At 54.8% G+C, this 13386-nt stretch overlaps 3 protein-coding genes across 3 annotated transcripts; 2 read left to right on the top strand and 1 right to left on the bottom strand.

Annotated features, from left to right (window-relative positions):
• Nucleotides 1–3233: 3233 nt before the first annotated feature.
• On the top strand, nucleotides 3234–10672 carry CTAM01_11398 (alpha-1,3-glucan synthase; the record flags this gene model as incomplete). Its single annotated transcript, XM_060527409.1, has 5 exons — nucleotides 3234–3737; nucleotides 3796–4056; nucleotides 4122–7159; nucleotides 7220–7461; nucleotides 7518–10672. 5 exons carry the CDS (start codon nucleotides 3234–3236, stop codon nucleotides 10670–10672), a joined length of 7200 nt encoding a protein of 2399 aa, XP_060377979.1.
• Nucleotides 10673–11457: 785 nt separating this feature from the next.
• On the top strand, nucleotides 11458–11905 carry CTAM01_11397 (uncharacterized protein; the record flags this gene model as incomplete). Its single annotated transcript, XM_060527408.1, has 3 exons — nucleotides 11458–11537; nucleotides 11604–11799; nucleotides 11855–11905. The coding sequence occupies 3 exons, from the start codon at nucleotides 11458–11460 to the stop codon at nucleotides 11903–11905; spliced, it is 327 nt and encodes a 108-aa protein (XP_060377978.1).
• Nucleotides 11906–12352: 447 nt separating this feature from the next.
• CTAM01_11396 (uncharacterized protein) lies at nucleotides 12353–12925 on the bottom strand (the record flags this gene model as incomplete). Its single annotated transcript, XM_060527407.1, has 1 exon — nucleotides 12353–12925. One exon carries the CDS (start codon nucleotides 12923–12925, stop codon nucleotides 12353–12355), a length of 573 nt encoding a protein of 190 aa, XP_060377977.1.
• Between the last annotated feature and the right edge of the window lie 461 nt (nucleotides 12926–13386).

Raw genomic sequence — 13386 nt, 5'->3', positions numbered from 1 at the left:
GCGGGCTCATTTTGACCACTCTATGGATTTATGGGCTCATGCTGTACGTCCCGGGCTGGCCGGGGGGGGGGGGGAGATACCGGTAGATGGCTCACCGAGATGCGTCAAAGTGTGGTTGCGTTTTGCTCAGGGGCTTTTCTCCAAATTGGTGGCTGAGAGTGGGGGTCGTCGCGGGCGGCGGACATGCCGATATGCCGATATTCTTTTACACGAGTAGAGTTTGATTGTCTACAGAGTATCGAAACATATTTTGTGCTTTGTACTATGTGTACGGAGTATCCATACGGTGCTAAGGTGGGGTATAGGGGAATACGACACGCGAGGTGGGAAAACTCGAACGGTGTGTGCCTGCTTTTAGGGGCCGAACGGGTGGCTTTCGAACCGTCCTCGCATAGTCTGGATAGTCTGGATAAATCTGGATAGTCTGCATTAAATGGCTTGATCAACGATGACGGCGGCGGCGTATATGCAGGTCCCTGGCTATGTCGAGTGCACAAAAAACCGGTGCTCCACTACCGGTCCGTATTTCTTCGCGCAGCCGCGTCATGCCAACTCTGGAATAGGGGCAGAAGGGGGGTGACTAAACAAGCTTCTGGTCGACTTGGCGAGAATTTGTTCACCAAGCACGATAGCCCTGCCAGTGAGGTGCCAAACCTCCTGATTCCCCACAGATCATTGGCAATTGCTTGTCTCATTGGACACAATGGCAAAGGCAACTGGGCATAATCAAGAGTGAAAGTTGACAAACCTCTTCCAGGCTCTCCCAACCTCGCTGTTTGAGTTTCAGCTTGCAAGGACTGCCACTCCCGCGCGAGTCCGCCAGCGGTTCGGACGGAATACGAGAGACATCAGACGAGGAACAGACACCCGCTGGCCGCCCGCCGTTGGCCGTTCCTCTGTGCCCTATCCGCAGCCTCTGTGCGCTAGAGGCGCTGGCTAATCTGCGCACTAAAGTATAACCGCCCTGTCATCGAGCTGGTCAGGGCAGTTCCTGGGAATGACAGAACCGTTGGCTTTGTCTCTCTTTCTGTCGTCGCCGTTCGAAAAACCTTCCGAGAAAGGGTCGAGAAGCGACGGGCGAAAGGTAGAGACAGAGAGATAGGTAAGTATGCGAGCTTCAGGTATGAGTTACGGCGATACTTGGGAGTGTGTGCTACAGACCGAGACTCAGCGTAGCACCAGTTCAGATAGTGATAGTGGTAATGGCTTGACAGAACATGGAAAAAGGAAGGTGACTGATAACCACGTCGGCTACCCAGCCTAAAGTGAGTTGTGCCGTTGCAATGGTTGGCGCAGGATAGTAAGGATACAGATACACACACAGTAGTACTCCGTAAAGAGGGCAAAAGGCAAGCCACAACGTTTCGCCACCAAAAGTGCCGCTGCAGGCTTTATGAGTTCTTGAATCTCAGCCAATGCCGTGACGTCAAATTGCTGTTCTGTCCACTTCTTTTCTGACCGTCGACATTCGACAATTCGACAGGCCGAGCACAACATCACGCTCAGTCCGTCCCATCACCCATCCCATCCTATTACATCCCGGCGGCCGTGTTGTAAACTTGTGGGACCATCTCCTGACTCGCTTGGCAGCTGTGTTCTCCTTATTGCAGTCTTCCCGAAAATTCTTTTTCTTCTTCGCCTGTGCTTTCTCGCATGCCCGCCGCATGGACGCAAAATAAGGGGTCCTGTGGTTTTCCCTTACTGTGAACCCAAGCAACGCAGCCCCAGGGCCAGAACCACATGCTGCGGTTTTGCGGGTTGCTGACACGAGAGAGAAATATGCAATGCAATGCATTCTCCATTCAATGGGCCATGCTCGCCGCCGCCGACGACCAGCCCCTCGCAGCTCGCTCGCCCAAGACATGCAGAATAAACGGCTTCAAACGCTTGGAAATCGGGAGGCCACTCGAGCTGACATCTGTTGGCGCCCAGCGTATGTCGACACCTCGACACCTGTCGAAGCTACTGAAGCTTTCTCTCGGCGGCTGAGGACCATGGACACACCACGCCCGACACAAGCCAAATGATCCCTGAAGGATCCCAGGATCGATTGGGTTCCCGGGAAAACACCCATGTCGGCCAGAAATCCTGCAAAAGTTCGACTTTTTTCAACTCTTTGCGGCTCCACCCTTGCTTGGCCCGGGGTCCGCTTCCCAACTTCTGTTGCTTGCCAGTGCGAGCTCAGTCCAGCCCGCGGACACGGCCGTGGCAGAGCAAGGAGAGAATGGTCGTCGTTGATACTGAGATACGTACCTTTACACACGCGAAAGGGGGCTGCCGTCCGAACTATTCTATGAGAACAATGGACGGACAGTGGGACAAAGAAAACCCCAACGTCCTTCCTAGCCTCTAGGTCTAGCAGTGCAGTCAGTGCCTCCATACTCTGGAGGTCGTGCGTGGTCGTCTATCCTCGTCTATCCGTAGCTGGGTAGACTCCTCCAGGGCTCCTCCAAGTTCCCGACCGGGAAGATCTGCGTTGCTGGCTCCAGCCCACCCGCGGTGGCCGGGCCCATGGGCTGGTGAGGATATTCTTAGGATCCAATCGGCCACCCTCCGCAACCCTGCCCGCGAAGCCGAAGACACCACCGAGAGGTCACCGCTATGATGCAGACATGAGTAAACTTCGAGCTCGTATCCTAGAATGGTGGGCTCCGCAGGCGGCGGGCATGACGGATTCTGATGACCCTTTTTCGTGAGGCGATGCCCAGCAGCCGGGCGGGTCTAGTCTGCCTCTCTCTCCATGTATCCTCCCACCCCTTACCACCACCACACACGCCCGTGGACCATGGACACGCCCAGAAGAGGCAAGCAAGCAAGCAAGTGCTGTGCTGTTCAAAGATTTCCGGCTCCATAGTAAAGTCCATCTATCCCGTAGTCCCTTCTCCCCTCCCCATCTCTGACGTACGTTGCTTCTGCATTTCCTGCCTAGCTCTCGTTCTTGCTCTGGTGTGTGTATTTTGTGGGAAACGGAAACGGCTCTACTATCGTTCAACCATCTTTCCCATCTTTCGTCTCTCGCTCAAACCCCCAAACTGGCATCACTCGCTTTCTGCCAGTCCATGATTGCTGTTACATTTTGTTTACTTTTGTTAACCTTTTTCTGATAAGTATTGTTGTTTATCTCTGGCGTCTTCCACTGCTTGATATCGCAAGCCCGCGCCTACCCACCCTCGCTTCGAGGACGCACCTCCCAGGCGTCCTCCATCAGAACATCACAGACCAAACCGCCCAACATGTGGTTCGGAAGGCTAAAGGCGCTCCTACTACTGGGCGTCTTGTCTCATAATGTTAATGGTCTCAAGTACGAAGAAAAGTACGCCGACTACAACCTCAACACAAATAAGGATGCGACAGATCCTATCCTATACGATGGAAAGTGGGAGAACCACAAGTTCACAGAGTCGCCAGAGAACTGGCGATTTCCGTTTTACACAATCATGCTCGACAGATTTGTAAACGGTGACCCGGAAAACGACAGCGCCAACGGAACAGTTCTCGAGCAGGATATCACAGGCACACAACTGAGATGGGGTGGTGATATCGCCGGTCTCGTCGACACACTGGACTACCTGCAAGGAATGGGCATTAAGGGAATCTATTTTGGAGGATCTATGCTCATCAACGCGCCGTGGAATTACGATTCTTACTCACCGTTAGATCACACGCTGTTGGATTTCCACTTTGGCAACCTCACAGAATGGCAAGCCGCTGTTCAGGAGGTTCACGACCGCGGAATGGTAAGTTGAATGATTCTGGCAAGTATCTCTATGATTATGCGACTGACTTGCGCGCAAGTACATCGTTTTCGACAACACGATGGCCACCTTGGGAGACTTGATCGGCTACAAGGATTACCTCAACTCCTCGGCGCCCTTCGAGCCTCATGAAATGGATGTCATCTACAAGACTGATCGCCAATACCTCGACTGGACGTTCCCTACCAAGTACAACGAGACTTGCGAGCATTTCCCCCGTCTCTACCTCGAGGAGGGTAAGGAAGTTGGCCAGGAGATCTACGACATGTTTGGCGGCTGCTACGATGGTGACTTCGATCAGGTATGCTTTGGACCGTTCTGGAAATCTTGAGTTTGGGATATTGTACTGACCTTTTTTGCGAACAGTTCGGTGACACTGAGGCTTTCGGCGTTTACCCCGATTACCGACGTCAATTGACCAAATTCGCTTCCGTCCAAGACAGATTGAGAGAATGGGTCCCGGCCGTGAACCAAAAGCTGGCGCATTTCTCATGCATCATGATCCAGCAGTTGGATATCGACGGATTCCGATTTGATAAAGCTCTTCAGGTTACGGTCGATGCCCAGGGTCTTTTCTCCAAGAAGATTCGTGAGTGCGCTCGCGATCTCGGCAAGGACAACTTCTTCCTGCCCGGTGAGATTACAGGTGGTAACACCATGGGTTCCATCTACATTGGTCGCGGAAGAACCCCCGAGCAGTGGTTCAAGGACGTCAACACTGCCTACAACACCACCAACGAGACGGCCAAGGACATGGATATTTTCCTGCGCGACGAGGGCCACCAGGCTCTGGACTCTGCTGCCTTCCACTACTCTTTCTACCGTTTCTTGGTCATTTTCTTGGGTATGGACGGTACTGGTGTCGCCGGCTACGATGTGCCCAGTAACTTTGTCGAGGCTTGGAACGAGGTCCTCCGATCCAACGACATGATCAACGCCAACACCGGCAAGGTCGACCCCCGCCACATGTTCGGTGCCATGAACCAGGATACCTTCCGTTGGCCCGCCATCGAAGTCGGCCATGAGCGCAGTTTGATGGGTCTTTTCGTCACGACTCTTCACTTGCCCGGTATTCCCATGCTTACGTGGGGTGAGGAGCAGGCATTCTACGTCCTCGACAACACGGCGCAGAATTACATGTTCGGTCGTCAACCTTTGGCCTCTGCTCCCGCCTGGCAACAGCACGGTTGCTACTCCATGAAGGCAACTCTTTACTACCAAATGCCCCTCTCAAAGGCACGCGAGGGATGCCGCGATGACACTGTCTCCTGGGATCACCGCGACCCCAGTCACCCCATCAGAAACATCCTGAAGCACATGTACCACCTGAGAACCGTCTACCCCGTTCTTCAGGACGGTATGTGGCTCGAGCAGCTTTCCAACAAGACCGAGGAGCTCTACTACCCTGGTAACTCCGGAATGGCCACTGTCACTGGTCTTTTCAGTGTCATGCGCTACCAGCTCGGTGTTCAGGACCTCGGCGATGACCTCGTCCCCGTCTGGTTCATCTACCACAACAGGAACGTCACCACCACTTACACTTTCGACTGCTCGAAGAAGGACGACGCGATCATCTCTCCCTTCACCTCTGGCACCACGGTCAAGAACCTGTTCTTCCCTCATCAGACGACGAAGCTCGAGGACTCGCCCGTGAAGCTCACCTACGCGGGTAACACGGGCTACAATGGTTGCTTCAAGAATATTACCATGGCTCCTTTCGAGTTCCGCGCCTACGTTCCCGAGGCCGACTTCAAGCCTCCCCCGGTCGCCATCACCAAGTTCGTTCCCGGACATGACGCCCGCATCGAGTCCACCGAGCCTTCAAACACTGTGCCCATCGAGCTTCAATTCTCGGTCAAGATGGACTGCGACAGCGTGACAAAGTCCATTACCTTCAAGTCTCACACCGACGACAACAGCGTTCCCACGATTGACTCCAGCTCTGTCAACTGCACAGACATCTCCGAGACGATTTCTGAGTGGACCGGTGCCTTGGCCTCATCCTTCTCCTGGAAGGCTAACCTGCTGAACGTCAAGCACGGCGTGCACCAGGTGGTTGTCACCAACTCCTCGACCGCCACCGGCAACTCGACAATTGCTGCCACGGACCGCTTCTTGTTCCGCATCGGCGCGCAGGACAACGCCATCGTCTTCCCTCACACTGCAAACTACTCTAGCAACCTGCTGACCAAGGCCGATGACGGTACGATCACGATCAAGCACACCTCCGCTGGAGCCAGCAAGTTCCGCTACTCCACCAACTTCGAGTCGTCTTGGAGCGACTGGGCCGACTACGAGACTTCCACCAAGGTCGTCAAGCAGTCCTGGAACGGTACCAAGGCCCAGGAATGGGAGGGCGAACACGTAATCGTTCAGTACTACAGCAAGCTCCTCGGCTCCAGCGCGTACAAGGTGCACGCTGATATTGACTACGACATCCCCCGTCGCATCCCGCACATGTTCGCCGTGGGCAAGTTCAACCAGTTCGGCTACGACAGCGGTCTGCTCAAGAACATGAAGCACCAGAGCGAGTCGGAGTGGACGTGGCATTACATGGACGAGTGGCCAAACTACTTCAAGATGAGCATTTGGGGTATGAACCCGGACAAGATGCCCGATCAGTCTTTTGTCTACGGTGACGTCGACGGAGACAACGTCGTTGAGCGTCTCCCCCCTTCGTCCTTGTACGAGAACGCCGTCAACATCACTGGCCACCCTCCTACGCCGTACCTTGCTTACAAGGTCGTCCTCAACGATGCCACTTTCCAGTACCAGCTCATCCCCCAGGGAAACATGTGGATCCAGTTCTTCCTCTGGCTGTTCCTCTTCATCGTCCCCGTCCTCACCGGTCTCGCCGCCGTCCAGGCCTTCAAGCGCTCCTTCTACAAGGTCAAGTTCAACGAGCACGGTGTCCACGACCAGTCCAAGTTCAACATGATGATCCAAAAGACCCGCAACGTCTTCATGGGCGCCGCCGGTGCGATTCCCCTCAGCATGCGCAGCTCGACCGACCTCGTCACCGCCGCCGCCGCCGCTACCGCAGGCAACAAGCGCAAGACGGTGTTGATCGCGACCATGGAATACAACATTGACGACTGGAACCTCAAGATCAAGATTGGTGGCCTGGGTGTCATGGCCCAGTTGATGGGTAAGGCCCTCAAGCACCAGAACCTCGTGTGGGTTGTTCCCTGCGTCGGTGACATCGAGTACCCCATCGATCAGATTGCGCCGAGCATGTACGTCAAGATCATGGACCAGGAATACGAGATCAAGGTGCAGTACCACATTGTGGACAACATCACCTACGTTCTGCTCGATGCGCCTGTCTTCAGGAAGCAGACCAAGTCTGAGCCTTACCCCCCGCGTATGGACGACTTGGAGTCTGCTATCTACTACTCTGCGTGGTAAGTTTTCGTGATGATCTTCCTCCCGCCTAGACGACTGTATGCTAACACGCCTTGAAGGAACCAATGTATCGCCGAGACTTGCAACCGTTTCCCCGTCGACATGTACCACATCAACGATTATCACGGTTCCATCGCTCCTCTCTACTTGTTGCCCAAGACCATTCCCGTTGCCCTTTCGCTTCACAACGCCGAGTTCCAGGGTCTCTGGCCCATGCGTACCCCCGAGGAGAGCGCCGAAGTGTGCAAGGCTTACAACTTGGATATCGACATTGTCAAGAAATACGTCCAATACGGTTCAGGTAAGACAATACGCTCCATCAGAAAACTCCACGTCCAGCTGCTGACAACTATCTAGTCTTCAACCTTCTTCACGCCGGTGCCTCGTATCTGCGCGTCCACCAGAACGGATTCGGTGCTGTCGGTGTCTCCCGCAAATACGGTGATCGTTCCTTCGCTCGTTATCCCATTTTCTGGGGTCTCAACAAGGTCGGCCAGCTGCCCAACCCCGATCCTACCGATACCGCCGACTGGGACAAGAACGACTTCATGAATCAGCCCAAGATCGAGGTCGACCCCGCCTACGAGGCCGGCCGTGGTGAGTTGAGACGCCAGGCCCAGGAGTGGGCTGGTCTCAACGTGGACCCTGAAGCCGAGCTCTTCGTCTTCGTCGGACGTTGGTCCCTGCAAAAGGGTGTCGACCTCATCGCAGATATCTTCCCCTGGGTTCTCGACAACTACCCCAAGGCTCAGCTCATCACCATAGGCCCCATGATTGATCTTTACGGACGTTTCGCTGCTCTCAAGCTCGCCAAGCTCATGGAACTCTACCCCGGACGTGTCTTCTCCAAGCCCGAATTCACTGCTCTCCCGCCTTACATCTTCAGCGGTGCCGAGTTTGCCCTGATCCCCTCCAGAGATGAGCCTTTCGGTTTGGTCGCTGTCGAGTTCGGCAGGAAGGGTGCCTTGGGTGTCGGTGCCCGCGTCGGTGGTCTCGGTCAAATGCCCGGTTGGTGGTACACGGTCGAATCGACCAAGGCCGCCCATCTTACGAAGCAGTTCAAGCACGCCATCAAGGATGCTCTCGCCACGGATACCAAGACCAGAGCCATGATGCGTGCCTGGTCCGCCAAGCAACGTTTCCCCGTCGCCGAGTGGCTCGAGAAGCTCGAGAAGCTTCAGCAGGGTTGTATCAGCGCTCACGCCAAGTACGGTAAGAAGGGTCTCAAGAAGGGCAATGTCCTCGTCAAGAAGACCCGTCCCGGTTCCATTCAAGAGCCTCTCCGCGGTGAAGTCGAGCTCGTCGACCGATCCCCCGCGTGGATGCGCCAGGTTTCCGACTACGATGATGATGGCACTACTCTCCACACTGGTCGCACTACTCCCGCCGGCATGCAGACTCCCGTTGGCATGCAGACTCCCATGATGTACACCAGCACTCCCGGATCGCCTTCCATGTCACCGTCTCCCGCTTATGTCGACTCCCCGTACGGCTCTCGCGCCAACTCTCCTGGGCCTTTCGGCAGACAGATGGAACATGGTCGCAACATCTCCGATACTCACAGCCGCAACTTCTCTCTTCCCGGGCAGGCTGGCCAGGATGGAGTCCACAGCCGTAATGTTTCTGGCTTCTCCATGGCCGACACTCTGCCTCTCCCGCCCCCGGGCGGCGGTCTGGGCATGCAGCAGGACAACTCTTCAAGAGCCTCCATGCTGAGTGTCGAGGATGTCGTCGGTGACAGACATGATTACAAGCTTCAGCAGGTCGACCCCTTCTTCACTGACTCTAAGGGTGAATTCTACGAGCACTTTGAGGAAAAGCTCAAGGCCCTCAACGCCGGCAACTCCATCTCTGAGCTCTGTATTGAGGACTACCTCATCAAGTCCGAGAAGGAATGGTTCGATATGTACCTCGACGCCAGACTGGGTCGCTCTGCGTCCCCCTCATCGGCCAGAGGACAATCTAGATCCAGAGCCTCCTCGCCCAACGCTTCCCGCCTGAGTCTCGGCATGTTCAAGAACAAGTCCTCTTCCAAGTTGAGCTTGCCTCTCGAGCGTGGTCGCGCCAGAAAGTCCGGATTGATGAATAGCATGGCCGCCGATGACCCGAACGGTGCCTACGACAGCAGGACACCCCCCGACTCGCCTGGCTCTTACAACGCGCAATTCGATCTCCCCGAGGACTATGTCGCGCCCACGGGTGTCAGGAAGTGGCTCCAGTATCGCGTCGGTGATTGGCCCGTCTACGCGATGCTCCTGGCCCTTAACCAGGTCATCGCCACCAACTCCTACCAGGTGACCCTTCTCACCGGTGAAGTTGGCCAGACCGCTGAGAAGCTCTACATCATCGCCACCATCTACCTCGTCTCGTCCGTCTTCTGGTACGTCCTATCGCGCACCATGCCTCTGCTCTACCCGCTCTCGGCACCCTACGCCGTCTACGGTATCGCCTTCCTCGTCCTCGGTTGCTCTCCCTTCGCTGGCGACAACAACACAATGGTCTGGCTCCAGAACGCCGCCACTGGTCTTTACGCCTTTGCTTCATCCTCCGGATCGCTCGCCTTCGCCTTCAACTTCGGTACCGATGGTGGTTCCACCGTTCCCAAGTGGATCCAGCGTCTTGCCATCATCCAAGGTCTCACCCAGATCTACACTCTCGGTCTTTGGGCCTGGGGTAGCTTGGTCTCCGAGGCCGAAGCCAACAGTGTCGCCAAGCCCACTCTCGCCGGCAAGCCCGCTCTCCTGGGCATCTGCCTTCCCGTCGCCATCCTCCTCTGGGCCATCGGCGCTATCCTCTACCTCGGCCTGCCCGACTTCTACCGCCAGACCCCCGGCCCCATCCCCCAGCTCTGGAAGACACTCATGAAGCGTAAGACCATTGCCTGGTACCTCATGGCCGTCTGCATCCAGAACTACTTCCTCAGCACCCTCTTCGGACGTAACTGGTTCTTCCTCTTCGCGTCCCAGCACGTGCCCGTCTGGAGCATGGTCATCCTCGCCCTCTTCTTCTTCATCATCGTCTGGGCCGTTGTCCTCTGGGGCCTGGCCAAGGCCAGCGAGAGCCACCCCTGGTTGTTCCCCATGTTCGCCGTCGGTCTCGGCGCCCCGCGCTGGGCCCAGATCTGGTGGGGTACCTCCCGCATCGGTCTCTGGATGCCATGGGCCGGAAGCGCCGTCGCCGGTGCCGTCCTCAGCCGTGTTCTCTGGCTGTGGCTCGGCGTCCTCGACGGTCTCCAGGGTGCGGGTATCGGTATGATTCTTATGCTGACGCTTACCCGTGTGCACGTCGCGGCGGCCTGTGTCGCCGCTCAAGTTCTGGGTTCCATCTTTACTATGTTGGCCCGCGCCACCGCGCCTAATAACGTCGGTCCGGGTCCTGTTTTCCCTGATATTAGCGAAGGATTGGGCATCGCGTTTGCCAACGCCTGGTTCTGGGTTGTGCTTTTGCTCAACCTGTTTATTTGCATTGGTTACTTCAAGTTCTTCAGAAAGGAGCAAGTTAGCAAGCCTTAAAAAGAAATAGGCTATGAAATGTTTGGGTTAGATAAGGATAGAATTTTCTTTCATTTTTCTTGAGTAGACATGAACCTCAGTAATGACCAAACTACTATGTTAATAGAGTTAATGACTTGTTATCCTATTGTCGCCATTAAATCCTTCCGTGATAAGTTCCTCGCACGCTGCGCTGGATGGCATCGAAGCAGGCGCTCAATCTTGACTACCACGATTTCCTTGCGAAATACCATACGGCCCGACGGCGTCAATTGCTGGTAAGCCGATGAAGGCAAGGACATAAGCCCTGCCGATTGGTAACAGTCATCAACGGCATCTGCGCCGCCCGGCTTACCGTGCCGGAGGGCCGACTATTATTTGCAAGGGTATACTTGGTCCGCACGGAAACGCCAACAGTCTTTTGACAACACGGCCTTCCACTTGCACGAGTAGCATGATCATTGACGCAAACGTGCCGGATCATCGGTGCTTTCAGTGGCTCTCTCATCTAGAGCAATTTATGTTAGAAGCTTAAGCTTCCAAAAACACAGGCGCGGTAGGCGACCAAATCTCGTATCGAGTCATGCTAACCCACTGTACTACATGGTGTAATTTGACACCCGCTCAGATGATAGTAGCTCTGGAGACTACTGACTCGTTTCCACATCTCGCACAATGTCGAAGCTATATCAATACACTCTCGGTCTCTTCTGCCCCAGGAGCCTTTTGGGCTATTGAAGGCTTGAAGCTAAATTCCAACAACTCTATCCGTATTGAGAGCTTATTCTTGGCCATCGAAAGTCAGAATGAAGTTATCGCTCCTAGCTACAATCGCGGCGGTTGCCATCACCTCTACGGAGGCACGCGCCAAGTACAAGACTTGCTGGTAAGTAGATTGCATCACCCCTACAAATCTTCCAAGTGCCCTTTGCTGACTTTGTACTACGAAAAGGTGCGAGAGAAGCAACTTCATGTACGAGGGCAGACTGCAGGACAACATCCCCTGGGATGAAGACACCGTCAAGGCTTGCGTGGACCCCGGAAAAGTAGGATACTATGGGCAGAACTTTAAGGAGTGCCACCGATACAAGAAGTCGTTCTTCGCCTTCATTCCCTCCAAGGCCATTAACAACTGCGATTGGACCAAGGTGAGTTGACACGATGATCTTCAAGGAGACAAAGTCACTGATCAATGCCACACAGAAATGCCAATCGGTTGGTGCTACGACCGGATACTGCCGCGAGAAGATTTAGATACCCCGAAGTTCGAGATAGCCGTACGATGTTTAATGTTCACTTCAAATTCGTTTCTTTCCCATGCCGATTCCCACAGTGTCACTTCCATGCAGCATACAGGCTGTTCAAAAAAACGACCCAGATCGAGGTTGCGGGTCGAGGCCGTGAAAATCTATCGCACCTGCGTGCTGTAGTCGGGACAAAGATGTTGGTTACTCATATAACAGCATGAACACTCAGTTCTACTACTTTGAGAACTCAAGAAGATCGACAACGCTTAATTCTGCACCTTCTCTACTACATTGAACTCTTTTAGTACGTCAAAACTACCGTGCAGCTCATCGGCGACGGTCTGGGCTTCCCTCAAGAGTGCAAGATAAAAACCACACCTACAGATCGAAAGTTTCTCTTTCGCAACTTTGTCATTACTCATCAAAACATACGAGAAAGACTCCGCAACCGAAACTACTCGGCCTCCGAATCAGTAGGAGGGACAGGCATGACCTCCTTGAGCTTCTCCCCGCCAAAGACAGGCATCTCCGCCGCAGTAAGCACAACAAACAGCCTCGCCACCTCTGTCTCGCTCACATTTCTCCACCCGTGCATCGTGCCCCTCTGCACATATACATCTCCCCTCTTGAGGATAGCCGTCTCCCCGCTGTCCAGCACCAGCTCCAGTTCCCCCTCGACAAGCACGCCCGTGTCGAGGGTTTCGGTCCGATGCATCGGCGCGCCGGGTCCACCGGGGAGGAAATCAACGACGCGGGCGGCGAGGCCTCCGGGGATGTCGATGCCGATTTCGAGGGGCGGCTTCAAGGTAAGGTGGGTCTTGTAAGCGTCTAGATCGGCGTCTTCGGGGAGCGGAGCGGGGAGAGAGGGGGAGGTGTAGGCCAGGTAGAGGTCTGTTCCCGGGACGGATCCTTTGGGGAGTTCGGGGGCGAGGCCGGTGGTGAGGATTGCTTGGCCTGCGGCGTTGTGAGTTGTGACTATACGCCGGGGGGCCGGAAGGGGCTTGTATGATGGTGTTTGACTGGACATTTTGAGAACCACGAGTAAAATCGCAGGCTTGAAGGTTTGACCAATAGTGAGATGAAACTAGGATGTAATCGTCTGGATGGAAGTCTGAGTCTTGCCAGAAAGCGCCTTGTCAGCTCGCTTATATATACCTAGATTAGTAGGTTGATTTGCTGCTTACTGGTCTAATTCATTGACAATTGATCAGAAAACGACGTAATCGGTCGGCCGAGGAATACTTTAGAAAGACCGAGGCACCGTCAGAAAACATGCCTGAAGCGAACCCCTCAATCCAGGATCGATACACCATCTTGCAGAATCTCCGGCCGAAACTAGCGACGGAACTACATCTCATTCGTTGTTGAGATTCCCAAGGCTCGCTTCTCATCCTCTTCTGCAAGCAGAGTACGCGGAGGATCTATGCGGGGAAACTCGATTCGTCGCGTATGCCCGACGAGGTGGTTGAAACGGCCGGAGATGGGATG

This window comes from Colletotrichum tamarilloi (assembly GCF_030869305.1).
Source record: "Colletotrichum tamarilloi strain Tom-12 chromosome Unknown Scaffold_61.1, whole genome shotgun sequence".
In the NCBI taxonomy this organism is placed as follows: domain Eukaryota; kingdom Fungi; phylum Ascomycota; class Sordariomycetes; order Glomerellales; family Glomerellaceae; genus Colletotrichum; species Colletotrichum tamarilloi.
This window is presented reverse-complemented; position numbering and strand designations above follow the sequence as displayed.